Here is a 15,460-nt window from a genome sequence, read left to right on the forward strand (position 1 = left end):
CCCATAGCTTCTTAATAGAGCAACAGGATTCCAGATTCCAGGGTGGTTGGAATATTACAGATATTTAGGCACAGATTGGTAATGTACCCACAGGTATCCTGCAGAGGTTACATCTGATGATGCTACACCATTGTTACACTGCTTGTGACGCTTCACAGTGTCAGCAAACATCACAATGACCTCATAGCCTACTTAAAGCAGGTGCAAGTGAGTACGTTGTCAGTTCATCAAAGACCAGGCGGGAAGACCATGATTGTTACAACCTGGTTAATTTTTCTTTTAGGGGAAGCAGTGTACGAGTGGACACTGTCATTCATCGGAAACCATATATCAGGTGGACCCTCATCCCAAAAGGGTAGGAATAAGTTGTAACATGTTTAGTCTCTACGTGCATGCATGTGATTTTGGACCAGTTCAGGTTTTTATCTTGATAACTTCATAATTGCTTTATTGGAAAACATTATAATTGGACCAGAATCACTATCAAGTGCAGACAAAATCACCAATTTGCAGACCTCATCCACGCCTTCATTCAGCCTGAAGCATGGAATTAACAGAAACATAACCCAATTCACAGATGTAATTTGACATTACAGTTGTGCTAAGGCTGCAAGATCAAATTTGCAAGTGGACTAACAATGTCAGAGCAGTGAGCATTTATAGGGGAGAGTAATGTAGTCATGGTACGGACTAGCTACTCAAAGATCGAGTTCACAACCCACCATGGCAAGTTTTGAAGTTGAATTCGGTAAAGCTAGTAATTAGTGGGCTGGCAACAGGGAACAAAAATGACCATGAAAGTTACTGTTTTGACGTAAAAACCTAACGTCCTGCAGGGAAGGGAACTTGCAACTCAAGATTCAAGATTATTTTATTGCCATATGTAACTGGTACAATGGAATGCTTACTCCCCACTCACTCCCACAATATAAGTATAAATATAAAAAGCAAAAGTAAAAACAAGTATAAATATAGAAACAATAAGCAAATAAGTATAGCAATGACAGTCCAAGTTGCAGGATATGATGAATGGTGCAAAAAGCCTCTATTACCACTGGAAGTAATAGTAATGTAATATGATAAGTATATGGTAGTATAAATATAATAAGTATAAGTTAAAACTCTTACCCTGGGCGGGCCTGTATGTCGCTCCAATACCACAATATGTGGCTGACTTTTAAAGCCCTCTAAAGTAACCAATTGACCTACCACCAACCTTCCCAAGCACAATAAATGCTTGCCAATTTGTCAACGTCAACAACAGATTAAATAACAAATCATTCAGGAACACTTCTTGCTTTGATCGGGATTTCTATCCATTGGGAGTGAATGTTAAGGTGATCTGCTCTGTTGAAGCTCTATTCAATTGGAGTGAGTAAAGAAGGGTTTGCTACAGTGAAATTCTATAACTTGGAGTGAATGGGAAGGGGCTTGGTCTATTGGGATCCTGTACAATGGGAATGTGTGAGAAGGGATTTGATCCACTGGGATTCTATGAATTGGAAAATAGAAAGGGTTTTGCAAGTAAGTTTGATGCGTTGGAACTTTATGCAATGAAAAGTAATTGTACTGTATCATGAACTTGCCCATCCATTATAAATTAATTTGGAAACTGCATTACACCTATTAAAAACTTATGGCAAATATTTGTCAGTTAAGTAAGTGTTTGAAGGTTTGCAAAATGTTTGAAGCTGAAAATCCCACTTTGATACTCCCAAAGCAGTCATAGGATTACATAGAATATACAGCAGAGAAACAGGCCATTCGGCCCAACCAGTCCATGCCGCAGTTTATGCTCCACTCGAACCTCCTCCCATCCTTCCTCATCTAAATCTATCAGCATAACCCTCTATTCCCTTCTCCCTCATATGCTTATCTAGCTTCCCCCTAAATGCATCTATACTATTCGCCTTAGCCACTCCCTGTGGTAGCGAGTTCCACATTCTCACCACTCTCTGGGTAAAGAAGTTTCTTCTGAATTCCCTATTGGATTTCTTGGTGACTATCTTATATTGATAGCCTCTAGTTTTGCTCTTCCCCACAAGTGGAAACATTCTCTCTGTATCTACTCTATCAAAACCTTTCATAATTTTAAAGACCTCTATTAGGTCACCCCTCAGCCTTCTCTTTTCAAGAGAAAAGTGACCCAGCCTGTTCATCCTTTCCTGATATGTATACCCTCGCATTTCTGGTATCATCCTTCTAAATATTCTCTGCACCCTCTCCAGTGCCTCTATATCCTTTTTATAATATGGTGACCAGAACTGTACACAGTACTCCAAGTGTGGTCTAACCAGGGTTTGATACAAGTTTAGCATAACGTCTCTACTTTTCAATTCTATCCCTCTAGAAATAAACCCTAGTGTTTGGTTTGCTTTTGTTATGGCCTTATTGACCTGCATCGCTACTTTTAGTGATCTGTGTATTTGTACTCCCAGATCCCTTTGCTCCTCTACCCCATTTAGAGTCTTATTTTCCAAGTAATATGGGACTTCCTTATTTTTTTTACCAAAATGTAATACCTCACACTTACCTATGTTGAAATTCATTTGCCAATTATATGCCCATTCTACAAGTTTATTAATGTCTTCTTGTAATTTGTTGCAGTCCTCCTCAGTGTTGACTATCCCTCTCAATTTGGTGTCATCTGCATATTTAGAAATTGTGTTTTTGATTCCAGAGTCTAAATCATTACTATAAATTGTGAACAACAGTGGTCCCAGCGCTGATCCTTATGGTACACCACTACCCACCTTCTGCCACTGAGAATAGGTACCCTTTACTCCTACTCTCTGTTTTTTGTCTTGCAGCCAGTTAGCTATCCATTCTGCTACTTGTCCCCTGACTCCGCATGCTCTGACCTTATTCATTAGTCTATTATATGGTACCTTATCGAAGACCTTTTGGAAATCTAGATATATTACATCTACTACATTACCCTTGTCTACTCTCTCTGTTGCCTCTTCAAAGAATTCAATGAGGTTAGTCAAAAAACTTTCCCTTTTAAAATTCATGTTGTCTATTCACTATTATATTTTTGCTTTCTAGATATTTTTCTATTTTCGCCTTTAGTAGGGATTCCATTATTTTTCCTACTACCGATGTTAAGCTGACTGGTCTATAGTTCCCTGGACATGTTCTCTCTCCCTTCTTAAATATAGGTATAACTTTAGATATTCGCTAGTCCTCCGGCACTACACCTGTGTGAACATTCCTGGAGTAAAAAAGCATACACTAACACCAAGACCACTCCAACACACGTGAACAATATAGACCTCAAGAGGATAAATCAAAGTACACCAGATATATTGTACACAGATTTAAGGTAATTGGCAAATGAACCAGAGGCAAAATGAGGAGAATTTGTTTTAAATAGCGAGTTGATATGATCTGGAATGCATAGAATCATAGAATGGTTACAGCACAGAAGAAGGCCATTCGGCCCATTGAGCCCGTGCCGGCTCTCTGCCAGAGCACTTCAGCTATTCCCACTCCCCCCGCCCTTTCCCCGTAGCCCTGAAATTTGTTTTCCTTCCAGTACTTATCCAATTCTCTTTTGAAGGCCACGATTGAGTCTGCCTCCACCACCCTTTCAGGCAGTGCATTCCAGATCCTAACCACTCGCTGAGTAAAAAAGTTTTTCCTCATGATGCCTTTGGTTCTTCTGCCAATCACCTTAAATCTGTGTCCTTTGGTTCTCGACCCTTCAGCCAATGGGAATAGTTTCTCTCTATCTACTCTGTATAGACCCCTCATGATTTTGAACACCTCTATCAAATCTCCTTTCAACCTTCTCTGCTCTAAGGAGAACAACCCTAGCTTCTCTAGTCTATCCACATATCTGAAGTCCCTCATCCCTGGAACCATTCTTGTAATCTTTTCTGCACCCTCTCTAAGGCCTTCACATCCTTCCTAAAGTGCGATGCCCAGAATTGGACACAATACTCCAGTTGAGGCTGAACCAGGCTCATCATCATTTCCTTGCTTTTGTGCTCTATGCCTCTATTTATGAAGCCCAGTATCCTGTATACTTTTTTAACTGGTTCCTTCTGATTAAATTGTATCCTTTAGTTTATATTGCCTCTACTCGTTCTTCCTACCAAAATGTATCACTTCACATTTTCTGCGTTAAATTTTATCTGCCATGTGTCTGCCCATTCCACCAGCCTGTCTATGTCCTCTTGAAGTCTATCACTCTCCTCCTCACTGTTCACTATACTTCCAAGTTTTGTGTCATCTGCAAATTTTGAAATTGTGCCCTGTACACCCAAGTCCAAGTCATTAAAATATATCAAGAAAAGCAGTGGTCCTAGTACCCAACCTCTGGGGAACCCCAGTGTATACCTTCCTCCAGTCCGATAAGCAACCGTTCACCACTACTCTCTGTTTCCTGTCACTTAGCCAATTCTGTATCCATGCTGCCACTGTCCCTTTCATTCCATGGGCTTCAACTTTGCACTGCGTGAAAGGGTGGTGGAAGCAGATTCAGTAATAACTTTCAAAGGGAATTGGATAACTAATTGGAAGAGAAAAATTTGCAGTGCTATGGGGACAGGGCAGGGAGTGGGACTAATTGGAAAATTGGATCGCTGTTTCAAAGAGCTGGCACAGGTACGATAGGCCGAATGGCCTCCTTCTGTGCTGTATCATTCTATGACTCTATGATTCAATATTGCAACACCCACACCCAGACAATAACACCTCCACATCTAGAAACATCCCATCCAAGTGATGTACTTATCTATAGAAGGCATACCGGCCCTGGACTGCCCCCACCGTACTGTACGCTTAATTTGCCAGCAAAAGGAACCAGCTTCTGGGCATCCACTGTCCATGATGCGAAATTGTAACCTCATTTTTCAGGTGCTGTTTGCTTACTGCTTCTAATGTTTTTAAGGATATCACTCTTGCTTTCAGGTGCAAGCAACAAACCCACAGGCGTTGCGACACGTATAGGTAAGAATGTAACACAACTGGTCACTGACAATGAGTGGCTGGCTAGCTCAAAGCAGGTCAAATAGTATTGTGATTATAAATATCTGGGCCGGCTTTTGGGATGAATTTGGTTGATGGAGGAGACATGTGTTGCGTCTAAACAGACTAGCTATAAATAGAGAGAAAAATGTTCAGTTTCGTTCAAAAGACATATGAAGAGGAAGAGGAATAAGACTTTAATTGTGGGTAAGTGGATCTTGGAGAATGATCAAGGGGAAGAATAGAACAACATCAAAGCAGAAAATAAATTCAGGCAAGGTAAACATACATTAAAGACCTAAATTAATCCAAGGTTAAAGTAAAGAACTTTTAGAATAAAATGCGGGAGTTGGAGGTACATTAGCAGTAACAACTTGCGCTGTTGGAGAATCCTTCACGTAACGCAGTGGCTCCAAGTACGTTTACAGGCACTTTTGGGGACTTGAGGATAAAAAAGGAAGATAAGTTAGCGGAGATGATTGAAGGCACAAAGAGTTAATGAGATCAGGCTTTGTAGAGCATTTTGAAGTTGGAGAGGTAGGTAAGTGAAGCAAAGAGGTTCAGGGAAGAGAATTCTAAAGTTCCGGGTGTGGTTACTGAAGTTCTGCCATCAGTGGGCCGTCCGCCATATTGGTAAAGGCAGAAAAAGGGGCACCCAGGGCACGCATTCAAATGTGACTGTTTATCGTATCAGAGGACGAAAGCTTGCTACATTCCTATAACATTCCTCTGTCCATTATTTTAGTGCAGGCGTTAATCTGTTTAAAATCAATGAGGCATTAGCATGTGTCTACGTAGTCCCTTTGCACTATTTTCCTCCTCTGAAGGTTCTTGTGCATTTCGCCATCTGATCCCAGATTTCAGTTGGGAGAGAACTATGGTGCTGTGATAGGGATGGATCCACAAGGTACGTGGGTCAAAGTGGTGGCAGCTGCTACCCGTACTCTTGAGCATAGGGAAAGCCACTCCGTACTCTACCGGAGAAGCTACAGTGCACGAAGGGAAGTTGCTCCAGTGGTGTATGCAGATACAGAGAGGTCATTTATCCTGGCTCTCTGAGGTCGCTCTCAGTCTGCAATTGAGCTTTATTCATGGCCCCGTGTTCCGAGCGTCAGCACGATGACATCTGAACTTTGCACGTTTGAGGATATTTCATCTCGGGACCCGAACTGTTAAAGATTACATTTACACCGGAAAAAGGAGTCTGGACATCCAGGGCCCATACCTGAAACATATGCAAATAAGAGGTCCTAACGCCTACTTGAGGCCTTTTTTGCAAAGTTGGACTGCCCTAAAAACATGGCCTCCATGCAGCCTAACCAGTGATCCTTTTAGGGACAGCTGGAGGCCGCCACCAAAAAAGAGGAGTTTGTTAAAAAAGTACTTAACTAAATGTAGACCATTACCAGTTCCTGCTCGGCCCTCTCCCGATCACTTAGCCCCCCACTCCCAATCACCTGGTCATGCCCCTCCCAATTGTCCACTCCCTCCCAATCACCCCCCTTCCTCCTGCTCGCTTCCCACCCTCCTGATCAGCCACCTCCCTCCCGGTCGGGCCCCTCCCTCCCTGCCGCTCACCCACCTCACTCCCAATCGCCCACCTCCCTCCCAGTCGTAACCCTCCCTCCTGATCACTCCCCTCCATCCTGATGGCTTCCCACTGCCTTCACCTCCCCCCACCCCTCCCCCCATCCGATCGCCTCCCTCCCCCTACCAAGTCCTACTTGAATGCCACGGCCAGCGCCACAGCGGCCCGAAATTCAATGTCAATTCTCTGGTGAGTTGCCTGAGGAGGCCCAGCAGGTGTCTGCACCTCACCAGTATCATTTAAATGAGGCCCCGAGGCCCAATATTGGGTGTGATTGGGCCTACCCGTCCCAGTGTAGGGATCACTCCGCAGGCCAGAGTGGAACAACTTCTAGGCCATTAGGTTTAGTTGTAGAACTTCCTGAGATCAGTGGAATGCGCTAATGTCTTCTCCAGAGAATACTTCCAGGAAATAACTGACATCACCCCTGAACACCCTAGTTCTACTTTTAAGGTTTTGCTCCCTTGTTCTGGACTCCCTCACCAGGGGAAATAGCTTCTCTCTATCTACCCTATCAACTCCTTTAATCATCTTAAACACCTCAATTATATCACTCCTTAATCCTCTATACGCGAGGGAATACAAACCTAGTCTATGCAACCTGTCCTCATTACTTAATATCATTCTGGTAAATCTGCACTGCATCCCCTCCAAGGCCAATACATCTTTCCTGAGGTGCAGTACTCTAAATGGGGTTCAACCTGGACCTCAGAAACACCATCCTCGGGGAAGCATGAGCTGGAAAGCCTGAGCAGGGAGGTCCGAGCGGGGAGGCCTGAGCGGGGAGACCTGAGCGGGGAGGCCCAAGCGAGGAGGCCCGAGCGGGGAGGCCCGAGCGAGGAGGCCCGAGCGGGGAAGCCCGAGCGGGGAGGCCTGAGCGAGGAGGCCCGAGCGGGGAAGCCCGAGCAGGGAGGCCTGAGCTGGAGACTCCGCCAGGCTGAAGCAGGTCTGCAGCTGATCAGCAGACAGAAGAGGCACCTCCAAGATAACTGTAAAACCTTTCCTTTAGTTTTGGGGGGCGGGGGTGGCCTCTGGTCGCATTTCATAACCCTAAAGGTGAAAGGCACTGCCTCCTCCCAACTTGGCAACAACACCCTCGAGGAGTCCAGTCAAGCACAACAAATACACACCCAGCCAAGATCAGGCATAACTGCGGCAAAGATACTGCAACCAACACTCCTCCCCCAAAGCAATGACACCAACATCCTGAGCCACCCGACCCAACTGCACACGGAGAGGTCCACCAACCCCAGGCAAGTGTCACTACACTTTACCCTTGACTAAAGCGACCAAGCCCCAGGGCTTCCACTGTACAAAGCACCAAATCCTTGACCTCACCTCAGACGTGATGTTAGCTCACCACATGTGACCTGTTCAATTACTTTTCTCTTGCTTAACTATGTTTCTCTTGCAGACTGCCTGAAGGGTGTGTTGAACAATGCGTCACGCAAAGGTAGGTAAAGTAACACAACTCTCTCAGGTCTGTAATGTAAAGGCAACGTTTTTCCACGGTCGTCGGTCGACTGTCTCCTGGGTAGAGTAGTGAAAGTGAAAATTCTGGAGTCATTTCAGAAGCAAATGAACACAGCGGGGATAAATTTTGACTTTGGTCAATAGTGTAAAATGGGCAATATCGATTCAGCCACCCTCAGTTCTCCATCTCTCCCGATTTTCATTTCCATACTGTTTATTCTCGGCTAGCTCTACGAGATCACGATTCAGCTCTTGGGCTAAAAATCCCAAGTTTATCCAGTCTTTCCTCATATTGAAGCCTTCAAACACTAGGGATCATTCGTGTGGCTCTTCTCTGGCTCTTGAATATTTTCATTGAATATATTTAAGGTGGAGATTTTTGACAGATTTTTGAACGATAAGGGAGTCAAGGGTTATGGGGAGCGGGCAGGGAAGTGGAGTTGAGGCCAAGATCAGGTCAGCCATGATCTTATTGAATGGCGGAGCAGGCTCGAGGGGCCAAATGGCCGACTCCTGCTCCTACGTCTTATGTTATTATGTTATGAATGTTTCCCTTGCAGCCTGGCAGCCATAAGTGGACACATTGTGCTCAAGGTGTGATCTGATCAGAGGGCTAGGCACCTTCTGTGTTTGAAGGTTAGGTAATGGCTAAAGCAATGACTGATGGTTAGGTTAGTGTTTGAAGGTTAGATAACAAGCTGGTTAGTTAAGGGACTTCAGGTAGGCTAGCATTTAAAGGCTAGAAAATGGTCTGAGGGCTCGGTGAGAATTTGAAATTAAATAACTGTCGGAGGATGATGATAGCTACACTTTAAGTTCGACTGGTAACCAAGGAGCACATTCTCTGGGGCTTCCTGGTACCTGGCACAGGAACTGAAACCTCCCCTTATAACTAGCGTTAGTTCACCGTAGGTACCCAATTGAATCATTTCTTCCTTGTTTGCAGATCCCGACAATAGCTCAAGCACTGGCACACGCACAGGTAAGGATTTAACACAACGCTGTGAGATCATGGATGATAACTAAAAGATGATATTGCAAAACGGTCAGGAGCTGAGAACCTCCTGCCTGAAATATACAAAAATATAGAAACATAGAAACATAGAAGATAGGAGCAGGAGTAGGCCATTTGGCCCCTCGAGCCTGCTCCGCCATTCAATGAGATCATGGCTGATCATCCAAATTCAGTACCCTGTCCCTGCCTTCTCCCCATATCCCTTGATCCCTTTAGCCTTAAGAAATATATCCAACTCCTTCTTGAATATATTTAATGAATTATTAATAATAATAATAATAATAATAATAATAATCAACTTTATTGTCATTGTTAGTGCACAAGTGCAGTACAACGAAATGTAGGCTTGCGGCTCCCGAGAGTGTACATTTAGATTAAGACATTTAACATTCAACATTCATTTGGCTTGTAATACATTAACATAAACATAAACATAATAAAGTGCATTGGCAGATGTGCAGGCTTTAGAGTTTATTTGTAGAGTTCAGTAGGATGACAGCCCTGGGAAAGAAGCTGTTCCTAAATCTGGTCGTTCAGGTGCGAATGCATCTGTAGCGTCTCCCAGATGGCAGGGGGGCAAACAAATTGTGGCTGGGGTGGGTAGGGTCTTTGATGATGGTCAGTGACCTCCGTAAACAGCGTTTCTGGTAGATGTTCTCTATGGTCGGTAGCCGGGTGCCGGTAATGCGTTGGGCAGTTTTGATTACCCGCTGTAGGGCTTTCCGGTCATAGGAGCTACAGCTGCCAAACCACACTGTGATACAGTTCGTCAGGATGCTCTCTATTGTGCAGCGGTAAAAGTTAGAGAGGATCAGGGGTAACAGGTTACATCCCTTCAGTCTCCTTAGGAAATATAGGTGCTGCTGGGCCTTCTTCACCAAAGAGGAGGTATTGAGGGACCAGGAGAGGTCTTCCGTGATGTGGACTCCGAGGAACTTAAAGCTGTCCACCCTTTCCACCACAGCCCCATGGGTGTGGATGGGGGGGTGACTTCCGCCTTTAGACTTCCTGAAGTCCACAATGATTTCCTTGGTTTTCTTGATGTTAAGGGCCAGGTTGTTATCGGCGCACCACTTCATGAGATGCTGGACCTCCTCCCTGTAGGCTGACTCATCGTTGTTGGTGATCTGGCCTACCACCGTGGTATCACCCGCAAACTTGATGATGGTTTTGGAACCATGAACAGCCACACAGTCGTGGGTGAAGAGGGAGTAGAGGAGGGGGCTCAGCACACAACCTTGTGGGGCCCCCGTGTTCAGGGTCAGTGGGGGGGGGAGGTGTGGTTACCTAATTTGACAGACTGGGGTCTGTTAGTTAGGACGTCCAGGGTCCAGTTGCAAAGGGAAGTGTTCAGGCCAAGAGTGTGGAGTTTGGTGGCCAGCTTGTTGGGGACGATAGTGTTGAATGCTGAGCTGTAGTCTATGAACAGCATTCTGATGTAGGTCTCTTTACCGTCTAAGTGATTCAATGCAGAATGTGGAGCAGTTGTGATTGCATCCTCCGTTGATCTGTTTGCACGATAGGCAAACTGGTGTTGGTCAAGAGAGGCGGGAACACTGGCTTTGATGTGAGCCAGGACCAGTCTCTCGAAACACTTCGTTATGATGGGTGTGAGTGCGACAGGTCGATAGTCGTTCAGACACGTCACAGCTGCCTTCTGTGGTAGAGAATTCCACAGTTTCACCACTCTCTGGGTGAAGAAATTCCACCTCATCTCTGTCCTAAATGGCTTACCCCTTATCCTTAGACTGTGACCCCTTGTTCTGGACTCCCCGGCCATCGGGAACATCCTTCCTGCATCAAGTCTGTCTAGTCCTGTTAGAATTTTATAAGTTTCAATGAGATCCCCTCTCATTCTTCTAAACTCCAGCGAGTATAAGCCCAATCGACCCAATCTCTCCTTATACGTCATTCCTGCCATCCCAGGTATCAGTCTGGTGAATCTTCACTGCACTCCCTCCATGGCAAGAACATCCTTCCTCAGATAAGGCGACCAAAACTGAACACAATACTCAAGGTGTGGTCTCACCAAGGCCCCTGTACAACTGCAGCAAGACATCCTTGCTCCTGTACTCGAATCCTGGTAGCCATAAGTGGATACATTGTACTCAAGGTGTGGGCTGATCAGAGGGCTAGGCAGCTTTACTGATTGTAGGTTAGGTAATGGCTAAGGGGATGTCTGATGGTTAGGTTAGTGTTTGAGGTTTAGATAACAGACTGGTTAGTTAAGGGACTTTTCAGGTAGGCTAGCTTTTAAAGGTTAGATCATAGTCTACGGCTTGGTGAGGATTTGAAATTAAATAACTGTCGGAGGATGACGTTAGCGACACTTTAAGTTCGACTGGTAACCAAGGAGCACATTCTCTGGGGCTTCCATTATATTGAAGACCTCCTGCCTGTTCAATTAGTTCGACTGGGGAATGAGGCCCAAGCTCCACTCTGCCAAATCATAGCATTGGCCCTGTCAACACTCAACACTCCTGGTTCTGAAATGAACAATAACGTGTGAAAGATTCTGACTCTGTTTACCTGTAAATACCATGTACTGTGACTATAAGATAGCAAAGGAAAAACATACAAACTTTGCTGAAAATAATAAAAACTTTCTAAAATGGCCAATGTGTAAGGGTTAGATAAATGCTTGAGGGTTGATTAATGTTTGAAAATAGGTTGGTGTTTGAGAATAGATTAGCGTTTAAGGGTAATCTGATACTTGAGGGGCGGTTAATGTTTGAGGGGAACTTAGCCCGCGATTTCACCGACCGAGACGGGTCTGTGGCGGCCGGGGTCGGTGTCGCGGTCCCAGCCTGCTGCCTACTGCAGCCCACACTCTCCAAGTGATTTTACGTTAATAGGGCTTGTTAAGCCCGTCCTGCGAGGTTCCCGGCCAATTAATAGGAAGCGGGTCTGATGACATCATTTGATGACGCGTCATCAGCCGATTTCCTTACCGGGGTCATGTCCAAATTGATTTTGACAGTTCTGCTGTCAGTGTTCTACAGCATTGAGGTGCTGCAAACACTGACGAGCACTGCACAGAGGTGCACGGCTGCACCCAGGCTCTCCCATGACTCCCTCCATATGCTTATGGATGGAGTCACAGCACGCAGGGAGATTCTCTTCCCTTCCCATAGGCAGAAGAGACCTCCCCAGGAGATCAAAGCAGCCTGGTTGCACATTGCACAGGAGGGCACAAGCAGGGACATTGTCAGGAGGACCAGGCTGCAGTGGCGCAAACTTTTCAATGATCTCAGTAGATCACGAAATGTTACTGCCATGCCACACTCAACCTCATCCTGCTGTACCTCTCATCACATCCACATCACTCTGCCTTCCCTACCCTACTCATGCACATCCTTACTCACACCAACTTACCTTGCACCTCCACCCATCCCTTTCTATCTACATTATCACTTCCCCATCTCACTAGCCACCCCTCACACTCACCCTCATCCTAGTGCAATCATACCAACTAACAACACACAAGGGTAGGCACCTGGGTGGTTTAGCCAATGTTCATGTGATGTTTCTGTTAATGTGTTGTCAAACATTGAAATCTTTATTTTCAACACTTTAACTTATTGGACAGATTTGTGCTCACCTTTGGAAGTATCTTAGTGAGTTCCAGTGACTGTTGAGACTTAACTTCCCCTCCCCTCCCCCTCCCTGCTCAAAATGGTGATGAGTGTGAAAGGAATGGTTTGGGCATTTTAAGGGTGCTTTATGGTGCTGGTGTGGGTGGTGTCAACCTGGCGCATCATGTGGCAGCCAGGGTGTACAGTGTTAAGTGAAGTAAATCTGGCCATAGTGAGTCCATCCCTGGCCTCCCAAGCAGCAATGTTGTCGGGTGTCCTGTGCAACAGCAGGTGATTGCAGAGAAGGTTGGTATTGTTGTTGGTGATGTTGGTGTGCCTGATGATGTTGGTGTGCCTGATGATGTTGGTGTGCCTGGTGATGTTGGTGCTGAGGCTGATCGTAGAGGGATTCAGAGGACCAAGGTGAGATTTTTTCAAGGGCACCGATGTTGCTGGAATAGATGGCAACTGAAGTTGAGACGACAGAAGCGATCGGTCAGTGGTGAGAGAGCTTGCTCCAAGGAGGTGACAGTGGATAGAGAGTTTACTCCAAACACTTCCAAACTGCATAAAGCTCAAAAGTGTCTTCCAAGTCCTGAAGGCTCAAACTTCTGACATTGGAAAGTGAACAGCTGTGAAATGGTAGCTTTCAGACCACTTTCGCAGCTGTCACCTATTCACAGCAATGGGGAGACATAGAGAATCCGACCTACTTACCTGACGTTATCTCTGAACAACGTGAACCCCGTTAAAAAAGTAGGAAAATAGAAATAGGCTGGCAAAATAGTAGTTAACAAGCGTTTAACAAGCATTTAACTATTTGAAATGCCTCCCCTGCTGCTTGGTGTCGGGTCTGTTCTGAAATCGCAGACGCGGCACTTTGGAAACTTACATGGAGGCGGGTTTGGAGTGGACTCCCAACCCGCTGTCAATCATTTTGATTTTGACAGCGCACCCACCTCCAAACCCGTCCTCTGAGCGCCGGCAAAATCGCGGCCTTAGTGTATGAAGGTAGATTGGTGTTTGAGTGTTGATTAATACTTGACAGAAGGTTCTTATTATTAATATTATTTAAATATTTCTTAGTTATTCATATATAACTTTTATTATATTATTGTAGGTTACTTTTGACAATTACTTGGGCTGGAATTTTGCCTACCTCAGCAGGTCCGGTGCGGGCAGTGTCCATGGCGGGTCGCGACCCCGCTGCTGGCTCCATCCTGCTGTAGAAAATGAACTTACCTTAATGGGGCCCATTAAGCTCACCCAGCGCATTACCCAGCCCAATTAGATAGAGCGGGTGATGTCATTCATGATGCGTTTTCAGCCGGGATCCTTAAAGGGACCCTGGCCACATTACATTTGAAGTTTAATCTAACAAAGTGTGTTGAATCTTTACTCTACAATAATATAATAAAAGTTATATATGAGTGACAAAGAAATATTTTAATAAAATTATCATTAATTAATATGACATCATCTATAAATACGATCAAAAAGATAATTAAAAGGTACATTAATTGTGAAGTTATTGGTGCTTTAGTCATAAATCTATAGACTTTTGTATCAGTAACTGGTACAAATAAAAGATGTGTGTGTATAGGTAATACATAAAAATAAGCAGATTTTAAATGTAATTGTAAAGGGGTGGATTTACAATCTTATGCAAGTTCAGTGGAAGAGCTGCGGAATCCCTGACAAACAGTGTAAGTGGTGCTTACAATGTGTTTCTGCGATTTCTGCAGCTCTTCCATTGAAGTTAACAATGGACAGGTGAGAGAACCTCCGCAGAAATTCACCCTAAAGTCTCAGACTGAAAAATTAAATTAGTCACATCAGGGACTGAAAGCAAATTGAACCAGTGGAATGAGTGATGAGAATGAAATTGTTATGGTTGATGACTTGATTTAATATGTAACTGGACAATCACAGTATACTGTGAGAAAAACCTGACCAGAAACAACACAAAAATTTATTTAAATGGGGTATGTCATTTTTTATAACGCTGATCAATTCACTGCAATTACTGTTGAGTTGGGAGGCAACAGCTGAGAAAGGCCGGTGAAAAATGTATTTCCCTCACCATCCAGGGTAGGAGGGGAGCCGTCAGCACTCACATCCCTTCAGGAATTTCTGAATTGACACTTACCAGTAGCTTTTCAAGTGGAACAGAATCTCCATCAATCTGTTAGCTGTTGTAATCAACATGTTTTTATTTTGGTTTGTTTTCATGCTGTCAAGTAATCAGCTGGAGCAATGGCCACGGAACTCACACCTCAGGTATAAAGATGTGGTTCCCGAGCTGCGTGAATCCCGTGGTCATGCAGGGAAATTAAAAAATAAGTGAAAAAAGGCTGTTCAGTGCCTGTAAACTACCTGATAATCATCTCAACTGGGTCGCCCGCCGCTGCCGGTCGGGTCGGCTCCACGATGACAGACGCGCCAGGGGGAAAGGCGCGTGAGAGCGAGATGATCCGCTGTAAAAAATAACAACTTTCCCACCTGACCCGCCCACTACCACCCTTGGTGTTTGAGCGTGTGTTACTGTTTAGGGGTAGGTTAGTCTTTGAGGACAGGGTCTGAAGGTAGGCCAAGGTTTGACAGAGATTCACAAGACCAGAAGATGGAGAAGGTCCACTCTGACACTAGGGAACATCCTTGTGGCTCTTCTCCAAACTCTTGATTATTTCCCTTACAGCCTGGCGGCCATAAGTGGATACATTGTACTCAAGGTGTGGGCTGATCAGAGGGCTAGGCAGCTTTACTGTTTGTAGGTTAGGTAATGGCTAAGGTGACGTCTGATGGTTAGGTTAGTGTTTGAGGTTTAGATGACAG

The 15,460-nt window shown here is 44.8% G+C and overlaps 1 protein-coding gene across 4 annotated transcripts in view; it reads left to right on the forward strand.

Annotated features, from left to right (window-relative positions):
* Positions 1 to 202: 202 nt before the first annotated feature.
* Positions 203 to 15,460, forward strand: part of LOC147100414 (uncharacterized) — a 46,005-nt gene continuing 30,747 nt past the window's right edge. For 2 of the 4 annotated variants that reach the window (XM_085968258.1, XM_085968260.1), the window contains exons 1-4: positions 203 to 355; positions 4,918 to 4,956; positions 7,977 to 8,015; positions 8,982 to 9,017. In XM_085968258.1, coding sequence (XP_085824384.1) covers positions 250 to 355; positions 4,918 to 4,956; positions 7,977 to 8,015; positions 8,982 to 9,017 — 220 coding nt within the window. In that variant the 5' untranslated portion in view covers positions 203 to 249. Of the gene's footprint in view, positions 356 to 2,810; positions 2,982 to 4,917; positions 4,957 to 7,976; positions 8,016 to 8,981; positions 9,018 to 15,460 lie in introns of all 4 variants that reach the window. The other 2 variants (XR_015073758.1, XR_015073757.1) reach the window with 2 other exon arrangements.

Source organism: Somniosus microcephalus, chromosome 26 (assembly GCF_052327205.1).
Source record: "Somniosus microcephalus isolate GS21.2 chromosome 26, FLI_Smic_1.0, whole genome shotgun sequence".
NCBI classification, from domain to species: domain Eukaryota; kingdom Metazoa; phylum Chordata; class Chondrichthyes; order Squaliformes; family Somniosidae; genus Somniosus; species Somniosus microcephalus.